At 40.7% G+C, this 18,447-nt stretch overlaps 1 protein-coding gene across 1 annotated transcript; it reads left to right on the top strand.

Annotated features, from left to right (window-relative positions):
• The first annotated feature begins 459 nt into the window (after positions 1-459).
• On the top strand, positions 460-18,214 carry LOC146548422 (chloride channel protein 1-like). The gene is made up of 12 exons (XM_085263346.1): positions 460-525; positions 7,831-8,128; positions 8,213-8,344; positions 8,557-8,685; positions 9,617-9,750; positions 9,866-9,943; positions 10,044-10,122; positions 10,406-10,531; positions 10,941-11,025; positions 12,999-13,100; positions 13,265-13,349; positions 18,044-18,214. The coding sequence occupies exons 1-12, from the start codon at positions 475-477 to the stop codon at positions 18,212-18,214; spliced, it is 1,470 nt and encodes a 489-aa protein (XP_085119472.1). The 5' UTR covers positions 460-474.
• Positions 18,215-18,447: the final 233 nt, after the last annotated feature.

Genomic DNA, 18,447 nt, shown 5'->3' with positions numbered 1-18,447 from the left:
GCAGCTAGCTAATTAGTGGCATGTTTTAAAAACTGCATCTTATTTAAAAAAAAAACAAACAAACAGATCTCTTAATACTGTTGGATGGATTAGTAACATCTTAACCCAAGGTTGAATAACCAGGATTCCCCTCCAAAGAAACGCTGAGCTTCTCCCTTTTCATGACCTGGTTGACCTGCAGCTCTTTAAATATTGAGCAACAACTAGTTCAGTTAGTATATTATTCACTTGGTATTTAGTCTGTCTCATTAAATCTGAGTTCATTTTACAGATAGCTTGGAGTACTGCAGGGGTAACCCCAGCTGGAACTATTTGTGTTTGTGTGTGCGGTGTGAATCCATGCCTTTCAGTGTATGTGTGTATGTGCGTGTTTGTGTGTAAGCGCGTCCTGGCTGTGCGTCCACAGCAGTACTGGTATTGCTGAGACAGACGGTGAGCGGGTAGGTTTATTTTTGGGTCAGTGACAGTGTGTCAATGGCTGCAGATGCGTCGGAAAGGAAAGCTCTTAGATACAAGCAAACCCTGGTCAGTGTCCCTTCTCTTTCATTTCTCTTTCGCTCTCTGTCTGTCTCTGTCCTTGTGCCATGTCTACACCAGCCTTGATGTTTCATATCTAGCATGCGTCTGCAGTTTTGTTGCGGGAGTCCTGCATAACGCACCTGTATCGTCCACACTAATCTGCGTCCTTGTGAATGAACAGCATGTGACAAGGTGATGTGTAACAGCAGTATCAAACACACGGGCGTGCAAACAGGTGCTCTGATGCTGTGCAGCTCCTTCGCCCCTGTGACGCTGTCTCGCTACTTGTTTCCTACCGTCTCTGCTGGCCACCTGTTTGCTACCCTCTCTGTGCCTCGCTTCTTAAGCCCTGCTTGGTCTTTGCACATGTGGGACAGGCTTCTGTGACAAGTGCATGACTCTGCATGTCAACAGTTTCTGTGTATTAGGGGGTTTTGTGCGTGTACATGTGTGTGTCCCAGGTGGTTTTCCATATGTTTCCAAAGAGGGGAAACCTGACCATGCATTTCCAGCATTCATGTAGCTGCTCGTGTCTTTTGGGACAAAGCAGTGTGAAGAGCGTCTCTCAACATCTGGCGGGTTTTCATTACAGCTTTGAGAGGTTCTGTTACACAACTCTGAATCGTCTTTTTCTTGTTGTTGAGTTGTTTAGGAGACCAGAGAACTGGAAACATTTTTGTTTGTTGTTTTTTTGTTGGTGTTTTTCTTTTCTTAATATCTGATTGTTCACTGTTAGCTTGTAATTTCTATTGAATAAATGTTTTTTTACATCTACAATAATAAGCAAAAGTTTAGTTTTTTGAGGTGGATCAGTGACGCTCTATATTTTTATTGTGTGACTTTAGTAGAGTGGCTGTCATTGATTCATAGCTGATTCATTGATTCATGTCATGGGTCTTGGCCTTGCTGTAGCTCATCAGTTCATCCCCTGTCTGAACCAAGCTGTTCGAGCTCCCTTCCCTCTTTTTGTAGGACATCTTTCTTATGAATAGCTTCCTCGTGCAAAACTGGTCCCTTGTGCATACACTGATCTTTTTAGTTCAAATTTGGCTTTGTGTAATGTAAGCATCTGGACCTTTCACAGAAAATATGGCAGAAAATAAGGAAAAGCATGGTGGGAAAAAGTGCATTGCTTTTCTTCTGATGTAACGGACAGGATGTAAAACAACCTTTTTTGCGCCACCGACCGGTTTATGTCCGACAACATTTTCACAGACCGGCCTTTAAGATATCGCGGATAAATACAACAAAATAAAACTAGTACCGCTACAAAAAAAAGAAAAAGATTTATTCATAACACACGTGAAAAGACCCAGGAAAACCGAGTTAACGATAAAAATGATAACAGAATGATGATAAAAACCCTGAAAACCATAAATTTCAGCCTCAAGGCCCATCCATGGCCCCGGACCATGGACAGCTACTGTAAAAGATAGTTATGGTTTAATTGAAACATTTATTCTAAATGATTTCTGATTTTTAATGAAATTGAATATTATAATGATAAGAAAAGTTAGAAACCCTGGTACACAACTGGGAAACAGAAATCTCCCATGCTGTTACTGACACATACATGCCACATTATACTGGTTTGTGAAGCGAGTGGTACACATGAGTGTATTTCAGTGTGTTAAGAAGAGAAATGTTAAACTCTTTTTGGCTTTAGTTGCCAGGATAACAGTTTTAAACAGTCTTTTAAACATCATAAATGTTCATTAGGTAACAAACAGTGGAACATAAGAGTGATGACTGCTGACAATATGCCTTTGTACACATATCCGTATACTGAAAATTGTTATTATGAATCCATGAATTCAATTTCATGCTGTATTAGATGGAAATGAACATTCTTTGCTTTCATAAATAATGACTCCTTTAAGTGACATCACAAGTTTTAGAGGTAGCTTGTTTTTTTTACTTTACACTGCTGAATATTTAAAGCCTATCAAATTAGGATTGAAATCCCCACACTCTCAGACCTTTCTGAAGGTCTATTTTATTTATACTTTCTGTATTTTTACTTTGTGTACTTGTAAGATACTCGTCCGTGAAGCTGCCTTTGATTGCAGTGCTGTCTTTTTAATCTCCTGAGTCATTTTCCTGCTTAAATCATGGTTAGTTAAAAGCAAATAAAAAATATATATTAAAAAATCACTCTGACAGACTAAGCCATACAGCAGCCCTCCTCAGTGGTGTTGAGAGCCTGGAATGTGAAGGCTGGTGATCAGAGTGACCTATAGAATTTAATGGCTGTTGAAATCGTACGCCTACGAGTACCTGAGAGAGTGCAAAGTTATCTAATCTGTCGTGTGTGTGTGTTTGTGCTTTTGGATACTATGCATGCTGTGGTAACATCTTTCCCATTTCTTATGTGTCCTTTTTTAAATTTGATAATAAAAAAACTCTGACAGCAATTTCTTACAATCAGGACACGTGGCCAGAGAGCTGGCAGTCATGCAAAGAATGCGTGGAGTTAAACCGGCCTCTATTTTAGAAACGCTTCATATGCGTCGGCTTTGACTGCACATGACGACATATAGTGGCTTAACTCACATTGTTATATAAATCCCTCTCTGTACAGAGCGATACCTGCTCATGATGTGACATAATTCAGTTGGGAAAAATATTAGTAAATTATCCAAAAAGAACAAAAAAAACCTCTATCTTCCAGAGCAGTGTGGTTAGAGACAGAAAATGTATCAGATTTATGGTTTCCTGATTTTCTTTTTTCTGTTCTGTTTATGAAATGCACAGAAAATATGAACATTTCATTGAGTTTCTTTTGCAATATTTGTATAGATAATCAGTGGTTAGCACTGTTGTGTCACAGGAAGAAGATCCTGCTCCATCTCTGCTCCTCCATCTGGCCTGGTTTTCCTGTGTGTAGTCTGCATGGGTGGGTTCTCTCTGGGTTCTCCAGCTTCCTCCCACAGTCCAGTTCTAAATTGGATATAGGTGTGAATCTGAGTGTGAATGGTTGTCTATCTCTGTGTTAGCCCTACGGCAGGCTGATAACCTGCCCAGGGTGTGCCACGCCTCTCGCCACGTGACAGCCCGTCCACCATATGATAGGTGGCCCAGTTCCAGTCTGTCCTGGCTGGCCCTACCAACTCCTTATTATAAGAAGTTAAGTTGCCACTGTCCAGCTGTAGGTACTTCATGCCAACAAGCACAACAACAGATCAAAAACCCATTTAAAACATTTGCCAAGTTAAGAGGTCAGTCTGACTAAAAAAGCCTGGACACTGTGTGCATATATGGTGATGACCTGTCAATCACAAAGTAACCACACAGGTTTGGCATGGCATTCTCTATAAATGTTATATAATTTGAAAAATAATATAGAATTTCTTAAATGAGCCTCAAAACTAACCACCGAGCCCATGAGCTCATTAGGAAAGTGTTTACTGAGGTCATAAATCAGTGCAGAAGTAGTGTTGTTTCTCTATTGATTGTTATGAAAACGGACGTCTTTTCTTAATAAGAGTCGCTCCCTGTTGGCTGTTTGAAATATTGCATTTTTTTGGCAATTGTCCCACTTTTCAGACCCAGAGGTACGTCTGTCTTTGATATACTGAGTGTTTTGGAGCAGTTTTAATCCCTTCATACTTCCTTTCGATGTATTCCCAAAGCGAACAGGACCCAGTTAGAAGAACACAGAGTAAATGAATGTGAGACATGGGAAAAACCGTGGAATACGATGAGGCATTGAAATGTACGATGGTAGGAGAGAGGTGTGGGAAATGTAATGAGGAATATTGGATCACACTGGTCCTAAATTTAGCCCAGAGTAGTGTTTCAGCGGCAAAGAGAGAGAGAGTGGTGAAGAAAGGAATAAGAGTAGGGTGCAGTGAAGGAAGGGGGCACAAGTGATTAGTGCAGAGTAGAGTTTCAGTGGTCAAGAGGAAAACAGGAAAGAGGTAAAGGGGACAGTGTCAGATTTCTGACAACATACAGTACTGCGCACAAGTCTTGAACCACACCTCATGTCTTTGATTCTTGCTTCCAAGCAGCCAGACGTTCGTGGAATTTTTAAAAGTAAGTAAAGAGCAGTAATTCTCCGGGATTTCTTAAGGTCTTTCAAACTTTGTCTTTGGACGTTGGCTGCTTTTTCATTAGTCCTTTTACTTTTCTTACTCCAGTTAATCGCTTAACACTGGCCTATTTAAGCACTTAAGGGATGAATGAATGTTGTGTCAACACATAACAGACAACTTAGCAAAGAAACAATTTTAGTTGGTCAGTTGAGCCAAAGCCTCATAAATCATCTCAGGCTCTCAAGAAGGAAAGAGAAGAAGGAAAGTAAAAGGAAAGGCTAAGGATGCCAAGTTATAAATAAAGAACATTTTAAGGCCTTCATTTCTATTGATTGCATACTGCCAAGTGTGAATCTACTGCCACAAGGTGTCAGCAGCAGCAGCAACATTGTAGCAGCAGTGACACAGCAGAAGTCAAATCTGGCCCAAGTAGAATTTTCCCTGAAAATTGGATGTAAAAGTAACTGCTTAACACTGTTTTTTAACAGGCCGTGTTGAAGGATAAAGGCAGTCATACCAACTATTGGCTTTCATGCTGGTTGGAATTCTACAACCTCCGTTTTTGCCGTGTATACTCTTTTTACTCTTTTTCCAACTTTATTTGCCTCTTATCCATTTTCCTAGCAAAATACAAGAAATGAAGTGTGACTCAAAAACTTTGCACATCATTAGTATGTGTGAGATTTGAATCTCTTAAATTCAGAATGTTTTTTATTGTTTGTCATCCTAATAACCAATTTGTCCACATTTTTTCTGTTATAGTATTGATTCAACAATTTTAATTCAGGATTCCTTCGCGCCATCTGTTTGCATGTTATGGAAATTATGAGAAACTTCTTATGTAGAATGCACAAAGCATCTTTTTGTAATGTGCTTTTGTATTTTAAAAGCTTGTTTCACCCAATTTTACTGCTGCTTAGATTAAAAGAGTGCTACACGTGTGATCCTTTTAACTTTTATCACATGAGCTCTGAGTCAGGACGTCCGTGCCTTGCTCTGTTGTTTGAGCCTGTGCTGTGTGCAGGCATTCAGTTGTAGTACTTTGTGTGTTATGCTGCTCAGGTTTCACCATGCATTGACTGCCATCTATGCACACAAACACACACAGACACACAGCATGTCCAGCGCCTTATGTGCACGTGTGTCTGTGTATCTAAATCCATCCATCCGTCAGTCGGCCTGTCCGTGAACCTGCTAAATCAGAAGGCGTTGAAAGGATCACACGTGGACGTGATATAAGCGACAACTTACCAGCTTGTCACTTATATTCCTGGGTTGCTATTGTCTGCTGTTCATGTACCAAAGCACATATGAGGCTCGGTCCTGTATTTGTGGGGCAGTGCTGGAGTTTTTTATGGTTCAAGTGTAAATGGGTAAATGAGCTGGAATCTCTGTATCCACTCTGCCTTTTGTATCTATGGAGTGACAATGAAATTTAAAGAATACACAACCTCTGTGACTGTGGTGACGACTAGGCCTGATCCACCTGTCAGGAGGTTTGTACACATTTGCATCACATTTGCACCGTAACAGAGTGAAACCATGGTAAAGGTTTCACACTCAGATTACATTAAGTGAAGTCAAACTTTACATTCAACTACTAGTTTTAGTAAATTGTTACATTGTGATTTAATACTATATAAAAAAACTAGTAAAAATACTTTTTATTTGCAGCTGTATGATGTAAATATATGACATCAGAGAATATGATGAGCGTATTGACTGTGCACCAAAGCATTTTTTGTCAGTATGCAGTTACACTAAGGTGGCTACACTATGTGTCGTTGAGTTTATGTGACTCTGTTTGTTGCATTTACAGTTTAGTATTTTTGCTTTCCTTGCAGCTGCATTACTTCTGTGTTTTAACTACAAAAAATCTTTTCTTTATTTTGTCTGTCCTTTCATTGAAGTGAGATTCCCACAGAGAGACTGAATGCACCTTCCCTCTGTTTGGTTTTGCAGCAGATGACATTTTACAATAGTTAGCGATTGAAAACAGAGGCGGAGTTCTCAGTACAGCACTCCAAACTAGTCCTAAACAGTTCGGCTATGTGAGAAAGAATAAATTGAGAATTGTGATAGCAGCTTTTGCAGCGTTCAAACTCATCCCGTGTACATTGAAAATGTAGTTTAGATACAGATATAATATTTGTTGGTAGCACTTGAGACAGGACAGACTTTGAACACATGTAAAAGAATTTCACACATGTGCATATCAAAATATTTGAATATAAACACATTTTACTTCTAGTGGGTTATTTTTTTTATGCTTAATCAAATGATGAGCTGCTAGTCTGTCTCCCATTGATCTTCTTTTGTCTGCAATTATTGTGTAATTTCCCAGCAGAAGAACCATAATCTAGCTCATTTAAAACAACATATTTATGTATTAAGTATGCTTGGGCAATTCAATAACATTTTCACCATCAATTCAGCAGCTCTGCTTCGAACGTGTGTGTGTGTGTGTGTGTGTGTGTGTGTGTGTGTGTGTGTGTGTGTGTGTGTGTGTGTGTGTGTGTGTGTGTGTGTGTGTGTGTGTGTGTGTGTGTGTGTGTGTGTGTGTGTGTGTGTGTGGTGCAGAATCTCTGTCAGTATCTTTATACAACCCTGCACAGGATGTACTTGGCCAATCACAAGCAGTATATTTATCCAGACTTATGAACCAAATGTATAGGCTGGTATAGGAGTGACAAGCCAGACTGAGTAGTTAGAAGAACGTTCCTCGCACTTTGATTTAACTCATCAATCTCACAAAAGCAGAGGTGTCCTAGTTTCCCCAGCATTTAAGTGCATCGTGCATTAATGAATCTGTGTGGAGCTGAACTGTGGACACATTTAATAACCTGAAATGAAGAAAATGATCACAAATATTTTTAGGCATTAATGACATTAATTAAATCTGAGTTTGTGTCCATAGATCAGGCATTACATTATATTTGCCACCACTTTGAGTCCCGTCGGGTCTTTATTGAAGTGAAACCCAGACACTTGTAAATGCGACAGAGGAGAATTAATCTCTTCCCCAGATGTCCCGGACAGTTTTCATGGAGTCTGTCCAGCGGTGATAAATCTAGAGGCAGAGTCCATGTTTCCGTTTCCATTAGAGCCGTTTGGCTCAACACGTGGTCCTGTCTAATTTTAAAGTGAACCCTTCTTTGCCAGGCTGCCAAAAGGAAAACACTCCTCATTCTCACTGTCTCAGGAACTACCTGTGCATGTTCATGTCTGATGGAGTCATGAAAAGACAAAAAATTGTTAACTGATCATTTGGCAGCTCTATGGGGAGTACCAAGAAAACCAAGGAGGCTCCGGCAGACGGGAGGCCACACGCCTGCTGACTGAGAGGCAGATCAAGAAACATGGGACCCACCACCGCAGCCACGCCAGGACACGGCACGGACATGGGCGCCGTGGCCAAAACGGATACCACAGCCGCCATCAATACAGCTACTACAGCAGGCAACGGAACAGGCGTCAGTCCAATATGGAGACCGATGCTGCTGAGGAGCAAACAGCTGAGCCCGACCTCGCGTCCTCTGTGAAGAAGAAGCGCTCCTACTCCAAGTGTAGAGGTGAGATGAGGCAAAAGTGAAGACAGAAAATGATGCTGTGTGAGTGCCACGTTTAGAGCTTCTGGGATGTGTTGGTTTCTGCAGACTGCATAGCACGAGTGCAGCGATTCCTTGTGACCAGGTTGGGAGAGGACTGGATCTTCCTGGTTCTCCTGGGCATCACAATGGCACTGGTCAGCTGGACAATGGACTACGCCAGTGCAAAGAGTCTACAAGGTAGGACTGTGAAGCAAAAACACGAGTCAGGTGTTTGTGCAAGAAGCACTTTTCTTTCTGTCCTCTTTTAATATCTAACCATTTCCCTTCCTCCCTCTCCTTCTATCCATGTAATTTGGTTCTTTTACTTCTTCTTTTAATTTACTTTGTTTTTGCTTTTTTCTGCCTCTACACTCGTTTTCTTTTCCTCCTTAAATTTCCTCCTGCATCAGCCTATAAGTGGATTCACGGGGAGCTGAGGGGGAACATCCCCCTGCAGTACCTGGCCTGGGTATCCTATCCCCTGATGTTTATCCTCTTCTCCTCCCTCTTCTGTCACCTGGTTTCCCCTCAAGCTATTGGTCTGTACCCCTGTCTTTCTCATGCTTCTGTGTGTTTGTCTACCGTAACGTGTAATCCATAGATTTAAAAGTGCATTTCAAATTTAGTCTGCACTCTTAAATACTGGGACAGGATCAGACATTTAGGTTCTTATTGGTTATGAAATTAAGAAAAAAATAGGGAACTGAAGCTGAGGGAGAACATCTCCAACTCATTTTCTCTGCAGCCATTAAACAACCGATCAACAAAATAGTTTTTCATTCATCTAAACTATGCAATTTTTCACACTTTCAGCCCTTTATGATGCTTGTTTACCAACAGCAGCTTTACAGAGGAAAGTTTTTGCATTGCTATTGTTTTCTGTCTGTTTTCGTTCTCACGGTGTCACACAGTACTGCTGTTTTGTTGTCTCACAGATAGACACAAGGTTTTCCTTTGGTTTGGTGCCTTGGGACATATGGATGTTTGTAAAAGATCTCTCACATTTGTGTGCAGTCAATATTGTGCTTCATATGGTTAATACTGTGGATTTGATTTGATGTCTAAACCTAAACAGCAGGTACAATGAAGAAAAAGAAAGAATCCACCAAGTGAAACAAAGCACAACAAACACACAACATAAATGAACCACAGTCTCCTGGCTGGCAAACTTTTGACGCTTTCTCCAACCTGCAAATGTGGAATTATTTTGTAACTTTTTCCCTCAAGCATCACTAACTAATTGCAAAGGAAAACTTGTAATTATTTCTGCAAGCAGCATTTGACATAAAATGCCACTTGCAGAAATGTTTGATGCCCTGAATGAAAATTAATTGAGAATTTGCAACAAATTATTCAGAAAACAGCAGCACCAAAGCCATCTGAGACAAGTGTAAGGTTAGGAAAGTGTGTCGAGTCATAAAAGGTTCAGAACAGTTATTATTATTTTGTTATATAACCCTTCTGTTCTAGGTTCTGGTATACCAGAGTTGAAGACCATCCTGAGAGGTGTGGTACTAAAGGAGTATTTGACTCTGAAGGCGTTCATCGCCAAAGTCATTGGTCTGACGGCTGCTCTGGGCAGCGGCATGCCTGTAGGCAAAGAGGTGGGTCAGCCCAGATAAATGAAAAAGCTTCTCGCGGGCTGTTTCATTTCATCGAACCATTGCATTGTTTTATTTGATTAACCTTTTTCTTTTTATGCTCCATTCCTGCACTCAGGGCCCGTTTGTTCACATTGCCAGCATCTGTGCAGCAGTTCTCAGCAGGTTCATGTCCTTTTTTTCAGGAGTTTATCAGGTAAGCTGATGTCAGGAAACACTCGAATTTCCCTCTGATTGAATATTCCTTATTTATATGTTGTTTCAATGCTGACTCCTCCTCCTCTCTGGATCAGTAGAATCCATACTGTTACACAGACATCCTGACGGTCGGTTGTGCTGTCGGGGTGGGCTGCTGCTTCGGTACTCCGCTTGGAGGTACACATCCTTTTCCCTGTGCTCCTCTGCTCTCTTTGTCTGACTCATATCCCTCAGGAGTGCATGTAAGACAGTCAGACCTCTGCTTTGGGTATTTTCATCACAGTCTGGTGCACACAGGAAACCGAAATTCAGAGTCAAAAACGGAAAATATCAGAATTCTTATGTTCATCTACAGTCAGTTTTCCATATTGCAGAGGTTTTAAATGTAGATTAGTGTGATGATGGAAGTACACATCTGATACATGACTAATTCTCTGCTCTTTTTTTCTTCCTCCACCAGGTGTGCTCTTCAGCATAGAGGTAACATCTACATACTTTGCTGTAAGAAACTACTGGAGAGGATACTTTGCTGCTACATTTAGTGCCTTCATATTCAGAGTGTTATCCGTGTTTAATAAAGATGCAGGTATGTGTGCAAATATATATATACTACTTTCCAAGACATGAGCTAGAGGGAGCCCTCTCTCCACGAAGCAAAGTGTCATGTCTTTATATGGACACTGACAATATGTGTGTACTGTAGTTACAGCACTCTCCCTCCACTAGATGGCGATCTCCTCCTTCATGTAGCAGCAGAGTGTTTCAGTGCCTCGCTCGCGTCTCCGTGGATGTTTAACCAATCATTTTGCTGTACAAACACATTCCTGTGACTTTGCAGTACACCACATATTAGCTTTGTGTTTGTATGTCACAGTAAATGTGTTATCTGCTATTAGTCTAAGTACTAAAATAACCACAAGCTCCAGTTCATTATTTAAATGAATTGAAATGAAAGCCGAGGGTATAAATTTGGGCACTTTTTCTTTTTCTTCCAGTAACCATCACGGCTCTGTTCAGGACAAACTTTCGTATGGATTTCCCTTTTGATCTGCAGGAGCTGCCAGCATTTGCCATCATTGGGTGAGCAAAGAGAAAGCAAACACACACACCCCCCGGCAAACTCGTTAGGTACACCTGTTCTTTGTGAAGGCATATGTCCAACTCACCAGTATTTGGACAGAAAGTGCATCAGAACAAGGAAAAGCGTGATTTAAGCGACTCTGATTGTGGCATAATTGCTGGTCTGAATATTTCATAAACTGCTGATCTACTGGGATTTTCCCCACATAGCCATCTGCAGGGGTTACTGAGAAATGTCCAAAAAAGAGAAAATATGTAGAGGTCAGAGGAGAATGGTCACTCTGCTTCAACCTGACAGGCAGCAGTAAATTAAACAAACACTCGTGACATGCAGAAGAGCTCACCCTGACAGTGTTTGAAAAAGTTTGGCTGCAGCAGCAGAAGACCAGACTAGATGCTGCTTATGTCAGCCAATAAACTCACACAGGCTCATCAAGACTGGAAAAATGTTGCCTGGCCTGATTTGTCTCGATTTCTGCTGCAACATTCAGATGTCAGGATCATAATTTGGCATAAAAAACATGGATCCATCCTGCATTGTATGATTGGCTGCTGGTGGTGTAATAGTGTGGGGGATATTTTCTCAGCACACTTTGGGGCCCATGTCTGTCTCTTTATGATCACATAGTGTCCATCTTCTGATGGCTGCTCCTAGCAGAATAATATGTCGTGTTTCAAAGCTCGAGTAATCTCAAACAGATTTCTAAAAGATGACAATGAGTTCAGCCACCAGATTTCAATCTAATAGGACATCATGGACGTGCAGCTGACAAATCTGCAGTAACTCTGTGACATCATGTCAATGTGGACCAAAATCTCTCTCGAAACATTTCCAACATGTTATTGAATCTATGCCATGAAGAATTAAGGCAGTTCTGAAGGGAAAAGGTGGCCCAACCTGGTACTAGCAAGATGCAACTAATGAAGTAGTGAGTAGAGTATGCATGTCTTGATGCATGCTCAATCATCCAGGTATTTAAATCGTAAAAGGTTGATTCTGTTCATCTGGACGTAGTGTTTTCAGTTCCAGATGAACAGAATCAACCTTTTGGGATGAGAGTATATATGTTTGACCATTTTCACTCTGCATGTCCAAACATGTCCTCAGGGACCAGACTGAAAATGGAGTAAATCAGTTGAATAATAAAAATGTAGTTGCAGCTGTTATGTTATGATTTCCTCTACTCGATGAGTATTTACACAGAGTTTGCTACAGTTAGGTTGACATGAGAAAATGAAGGTGATTGCTAGTTACGCAGTCATAACCAGTTACTTGCTGAGGGGCTGCTGATTTGTTTGAGGCTACTGTGCTTCGTGTGCTGAGCAGTAAAGACGAAGCACCACAACCTTGAACCAGGTGAAGTGTCTTTCATAGATGGGAACGCCAGCGCTCTTTACAGTTATTACAACCAAAACCATCCAGTATAAAAAACCACAGCAAACCATCTGCTCAGAAAAAGCCTAAACATGAAACAGAAACGTCATTTTTCCCTGACATTCATTTTGAAGCTTTTACTACTTTTTAAATTGTAAGTGCAGTGTTGTTCTACACCAGTGATGTCCAACTCCAGTCCCTCAAGGGCCGGTGTCCTGAAACTTTTCCACGTGTCCCTGTTACAACACACCTGAATAAAATTAGTAGGCGTTAACAAGACTCTATAGAACTTGACTGCAGGTAATCCAACCATTTGGATTCAGCTGTGTTGGAATAGGGATGCATCTAAAAGCTGCAGGACAGTAGCTCTCGAGGACTGGAGTTGGACGCCTCTGTTCTACACGATAGAAACTGCATTATAAAGTAAGCAAAATCACCTTTTCCCCCACTGGCCAATGAAACTTCCAGTAGTGCCCAATGTAACGTCAGACACTGGACAAATGTCTTGAGACTATGCTGATATGTATGACAGCAACATGTATATAATAAATGACTTAAGGCTGTAATTAATGAGTGTCCGACTTTCTCGTTGGTACAGGATCTTCTGCGGGTTCTTCGGCGCGTTCTTCGTCTACCTCAACAGACAGGTGGTGCTGTTTATGAGAAGACCCAATGCCATGACCCGCTTCCTGACTAAACAGTGAGCCTCTCTTTGCTGTGGCAGCTTTTAATTTACTTTAGCCCATGCTGCCTGTGCCTTACTGTGGGTATTTTAATTACTTTAATGCACAGGTATAATCAGGGTAATTACTGGTGCTTGTTTCGTTCACAGAGCTTTGACTTTCCTTTTGTTTTCCCTCCCAGCCGACTGCTTTTTCCCGCTGTGGTAACGCTGATAATCGCCACCTTGACCTTTCCACCTGGATTTGGACAGTTCATGGCAGGAGAGGTCAGTTTATAGCTTGTTGTCCTGTTTATTATGTAAGCACTATAGAATATTGAATAATTGATTTACATGCTAATTTATTTATTTTAGTAATCATTTGTTTTTACATCAAGAACACAAAGTTTTGGTGTCCAGTAACCATCCTCATGTAGTCGTATACGTATCGTAACCTGAAAGCTTAATCTGAGCTTCTTTGGCCTGAAGTCCACAGAAAGCCGACACCAGTGGTCTCTTAGATCTTCGGTTTCCTTTGGTGCAAAGCATCATCACAGTCCAGTAGCCATGATAAATGTGAGCCTGCTGTGTCCCCTCCACTGATGTCACATCACACAAGTTTTGGGATTTGAAGTTCAGTATTTACAAACCGTGACCTCTGAGTGCCGCAGGGTGCTCCTAACATGAACACTTAGTTTGAGCACTAATGAGAGACAAACCAGCGAACTTTAATCATGCAGTGTAATTAGACTCCAAAGATGAATTCAGTTAAGTTTGTAAAAGGCTGAAAAGTTTTCAGATATATAGAAGTTTATTCACTGGTTGCTTGAAGCCAAATTTCTCTCACTGTTTAGCAAAGTCGTGCAGAAGGCTGGAAAATAATGAGACACCCGAATGCACACATAAGCAAAACAGAGCCTGAGGGCTTGAACTGGCCTGTGGAACAACTCAATCCGACCCCCGATGACCTAAAAGAAAAAGTAAACAAACCACAACCCGTTCATGTTACTGAATATTAAGGAGGATGACTGTAGTGAGTCTATACTGCTTTCTAATTTGATTTCAACATAGGACACGGGTGTGAAAACGAGTGCGTTTCCTGTGATGAGAAATATGACAAGAAAGTAAAAGTTGATTCTCATCTTATTGCATATTTTTCCACTTGGATTCATGGAGTTTGGTGTATTTCTGCTCTCTGTGTATCAATTGGCTCTTTGCTTACTTTATCTAACGCTACGTCCACACGTACACAAGCATCTTTTTCTATGCGTTTGGACCTTTCGTCCACACGTAAATGGCGTTTTGGGTCACTGAAAACTGAGATTTTTAAAAACCACGTTATTGTTTACATGAGATGAATTTCTGCAATGGCGGATAGAGACAAAATACTGTTGCTGTTAATCTGACTATCTGCAGTTTTTACATGCTTACATATAAACATGCAGTTACTGTCCGTCCATTTACAAAGACAGAGGCGTCAGAGTGAACTTCTACATTAAACACAGACGCTCTTAAAACCCAAATCCCGACGCCAACGTCGGCGTTGGTTTTGAATAAATGTAATTTTTTAAAAATTGAATGTATGCATGCTGTATGCATTTTGTTCATGCCTAAGTTGTGAGTCTCCACCAGCCATATTTCACAGTGCTGTGACTTATGATTATGAGTCACTCAGAGTGACGTGAAATTTTCAGTTTGTCTGGCCAAGAGACCCAGTGAGACAAAATCCAAAATACTGTCTTTAGTTATTAACACTTTAAATGATGAAAGCACTTGAAAAGTAACACAAAATTAGCTGCCTTTCCAGAAAAACTACTACTTATCAGAAGTACTCAAGGTTTTGTGAGTGCCTGTTTACTCTTTCCCTCACAGGCTTCTAGTCTTCTGATGGCCAACATTACTTCACGGTTAGAGGATTTGGCATGTTCTTGACATCCTTTGACTTCATGTTTTGTGTTTACATGTGGACAGAGATGTTTTCAAAACTGTACGTGTGGACAGGATTTTATTTTATTTTATTTTTTTAAACAAAAACAGAAAATCTCAGTTTTCAAAAATAGCCGTGTACGTGTGGATGTAGCCTAAGTCAGCATGACTCACTGAGGCAGAAAATGCTACCCATCCCCTCCCGAATGTTTTTAATAATTGATATAAAAATTTGGCATATCAGTTTTTAGCCCTGTTGTAAGGTTAACTTTGAAGCACGAGCCACACAGTATGATCTAGTAATATAATGTGAATAACTGTAGTATTATGTTGTGTTTCTTTTGGAAAGCTGTGTCAGTGTTTACGGCTCTTCACTCAACAAAGTCTTGGAGCCCAGGCTTTCAAAGTTCCCCGGCATGGAAAGAGACACCGCGGCCGTCAAACAATAAATATTTTAACATAGATGTTAATGCTCCACTTATGTGTGGCAACAGTTGACAAAATTGGTTGATTTATAGAAATAACAAAGAAAAAAAATCAAGTTTTTCTGATACCCAAAGACTTACTGAGAATGCACCAAACTAACTCAACCTACTCAATAATAAACCAACTCCTGTGTTTTGTGAAGTAAAATTCATGTTTTTCTGTTATACTCGGTCCTTTTCTTCCATGTCTATTTTCATCTCGTACTTAAGCCTCCTGACTCGACCCATGTTCTCCTTCTGCTGATCTCCTTTCTCTCATTTCCTGCCTGCTTGGCAGTTTGTTGACCACGGTGGAGAAATGTATGTCTGCATCTGTTTCCATTTTCATGGGAAAATATGAACTAAGACTCTTCAAGACTTTTGCACAACACTGTCTATTCTGTTTTACCATTTTAGCCTTAAAAACTTGTTTTCCTTATACATCAGAATATTGCACATATCCCTATGTGCAATATTCTGAACATCTTCGCCATATTAATGCACATCTGTGGCCCTGCTGTGTGCAAATGGATTTTCAAGGTAAGAAAAAAGATCAACAGCTCACCCACCCAGAGCTAAAAGCTAATCATGTGTTTCACACGCGCTCAGAATAGACCACTTAGTGTGAACCAGGTATGTGTTTTAATGCATATGTCAGTCAGTAACACCCCAACATGATTCACACACTCGTTGTAGAAATGCGTCACACCTTTTTAATGAAGACACACTGTGGGTTTTAACACAGGCGATGCCTAAATTTTAATCATTTCTCCTCAGGAAAAAGATTAAGTTGGTGAACAGGTCCATGTTTGACAGACACCTCTTCTTTTCCTCAAAGACTTTATCCACACCCTTTGGGGAATGAAATCCTTCCAATCCAACGTGGCAGCTCGGTGCAAAGTGACAGAAGAAGCAACTCACTGAGAGGAGATTAAATGCTACAAGGGTTGTGAACCAGACATGAACCCGCAACTTCAAAAAGCAGCAGGAAAGCCTTTTACATCCGAGCCCTGCAGAGGCCCACAGCAGCCTTTCACAGAACCTCAACAGTTCCACTCACACTTGAAACGGTGGATTTCAGGGACCACGATTCGAGCCGAACTCAAGCAGGAAATAGAAAAGTAGAGAAATCAAAATGACGTTGGTGCTGTTTCTCCCCCCGCAGTGGCGTTATGCAGATGCGGGAGGCGCTGCGTTTTGTTCCTGTGAGCAGTTTCAGAGGCATCTATGCAAATGTGGAGCAAAAACGGTTGAAGTGAATTAGTCATTCATGAGTCATCAGAAGTGAATGACTCATTGGACACGGCCACCCATACCCGTCTGCTTCCAGCCTTCTGGATGACTTCCTGCCTGTTTATCTCAATTGACTTTCTTCCTCACTTCACTTTTTTTCCTCCCTTTTTCCCTCTTAAACTTCTTCCTCTTCTTCCGTGTCCATTTCCTTCTTATCCCTCATCCTCCTTTTAAATTTCACTCCGCCTTTAACCATATTTCCTCCTTCCCTTGCTCTCCTTTCCTCTCTCCCTTCACCGTTTCCTCCTTGTTTTTATTTTTATTTTCACTTTTTATTGCTATAACTTCCCCCTATATCCCTCTCCTTTTTGACTTTCTCATTAATTTTCAATAATTTTCTCATCCTGTTCTTTTTTTGCTTTACCTTCTCCCCTTGTTTTGTGTAGACGACCTCTTACATATCTTCCCTGTGTTCTAATCCTCTATTTCTTTGGAAAAAACGAGTTTTGTCACACTTTGAAAATGAAAAGTGTGAGGGTACTTTTTATTTCACAGATTTGTGAATGCATTGTTACGTTTGACTGACTCCTGTAAATAAAAAAACTATAGATGGTGTAATGAAATTGGTCACATTTACTGTAATATGTAAAATGAGCAGGCAGAGTGCTAACACTTGCAATCTTGGTTAGCAAGCTGCACTCATGAACTGCATGGGTGCAAAGGACAAACGCACATATAACACACAAGTAACCATCAAATAAAATACTTGAAGTTTATACAGAATATAGTTTGCAGTGTGTGCCACACGAAAAGTCATCATATTTGTTAGACAGTTGGAGGTTGTCTAAAAAATGAAGGTTGTTACTTGGTGAAAATGATTGACAGGAGGTCCGATTATCAGCTGATTTAACAGCTGATCAAAAGAAGAAAGCTTTGTTAGCCACGCCTGCTGTTTTTCAAGCCAAATTTTAAGTTTGGCAAAAAATGGTTAAAGTATAACCGTCTCTGCTGTCGGTTGAAACCACTGCCTGGAAATGATTATGAATCAACTTCAGGGTGTGTCAAAGGTTTTTATTTTATTTTCACAATAATAAACTAATTTAAATCATTTTCCTAAACTTATCTAATTTTTATGTTATGGTTAATTTTGAGCAGATATCACATTTTCACCTTGATGCAGGTTTGGCTTCACATTTTATTTAAAGTGCCTTTAAAAAGATCTTAAATGTAAATCAGGTACATTTGTAGATATTCTGCTTTTCTCCTCCTGCACCAGTTTCCCCTCTGTCCATCTGTCTCAGAGTTTGTCCCTTCTGCCTCTCCTCACCTCATTTCCCCCTCTGTCCTCTTTCTTTCCAGCTGATGCCCAGAGAGTGCATCAACTCTCTGTTTGACAACTTCACATGGACAAAGATTTCAGGGTCTCCTCCACCGGTCGGTCTGGGCCGCTCTGCTGCCTGGCTGCACCCTAATGTCAGCGTCTTTGTCATTCTGGTGCTCTTCTTCCTCATGAAGGTTTGTGACTGCTAGGAAATTTTGTTTTGTCATCCTTTCTGTGTATTTGTGCGAAGTTGCGTTATGCATCTGCATGTTTATGTGAGATTGTTTGCGACACCGTGTGTGTGTTTGTGTTGGAAGGCAGGCTCCGACTGACGTCAGCATTTTCGTCATCCTCCTCCTCTTCATTAGGGACATTTGTTGCAGGTCACTCATGTTGTGTGTTGGTGAAGGGGACATCTGTGTTTGTCGTCTTCCTTTTCTTC

This window comes from Mchenga conophoros, linkage group LG22 (genome assembly GCF_057382185.1).
Source record: "Mchenga conophoros isolate Kocher_MC1m ecotype Shallow Benthic linkage group LG22, M_conophoros_male_GT1.1, whole genome shotgun sequence".
In the NCBI taxonomy this organism is placed as follows: domain Eukaryota; kingdom Metazoa; phylum Chordata; class Actinopteri; order Cichliformes; family Cichlidae; genus Mchenga; species Mchenga conophoros.
The sequence above is the reverse complement of the archived record's forward strand: the minus strand, read 5'-3'. Positions and strand labels throughout refer to the sequence as shown.

Excerpts from the sequence above, each read along its gene's own strand:
- LOC146548422 (XM_085263346.1), top strand. The coding sequence starts at position 475 with ATGGCTGCAGATGCGTCGGAAAGGAAAGCTCTTAGATACAAGCAAACC. Across the intron at positions 9,751-9,865 it reads GCATGCCTGTAGGCAAAGAG|GGCCCGTTTGTTCACATTGC; the intron begins GTGGGTCAGCCC and ends TCCTGCACTCAG. Across the intron at positions 13,101-13,264 it reads ACCCGCTTCCTGACTAAACA|CCGACTGCTTTTTCCCGCTG; the intron begins GTGAGCCTCTCT and ends TTTCCCTCCCAG.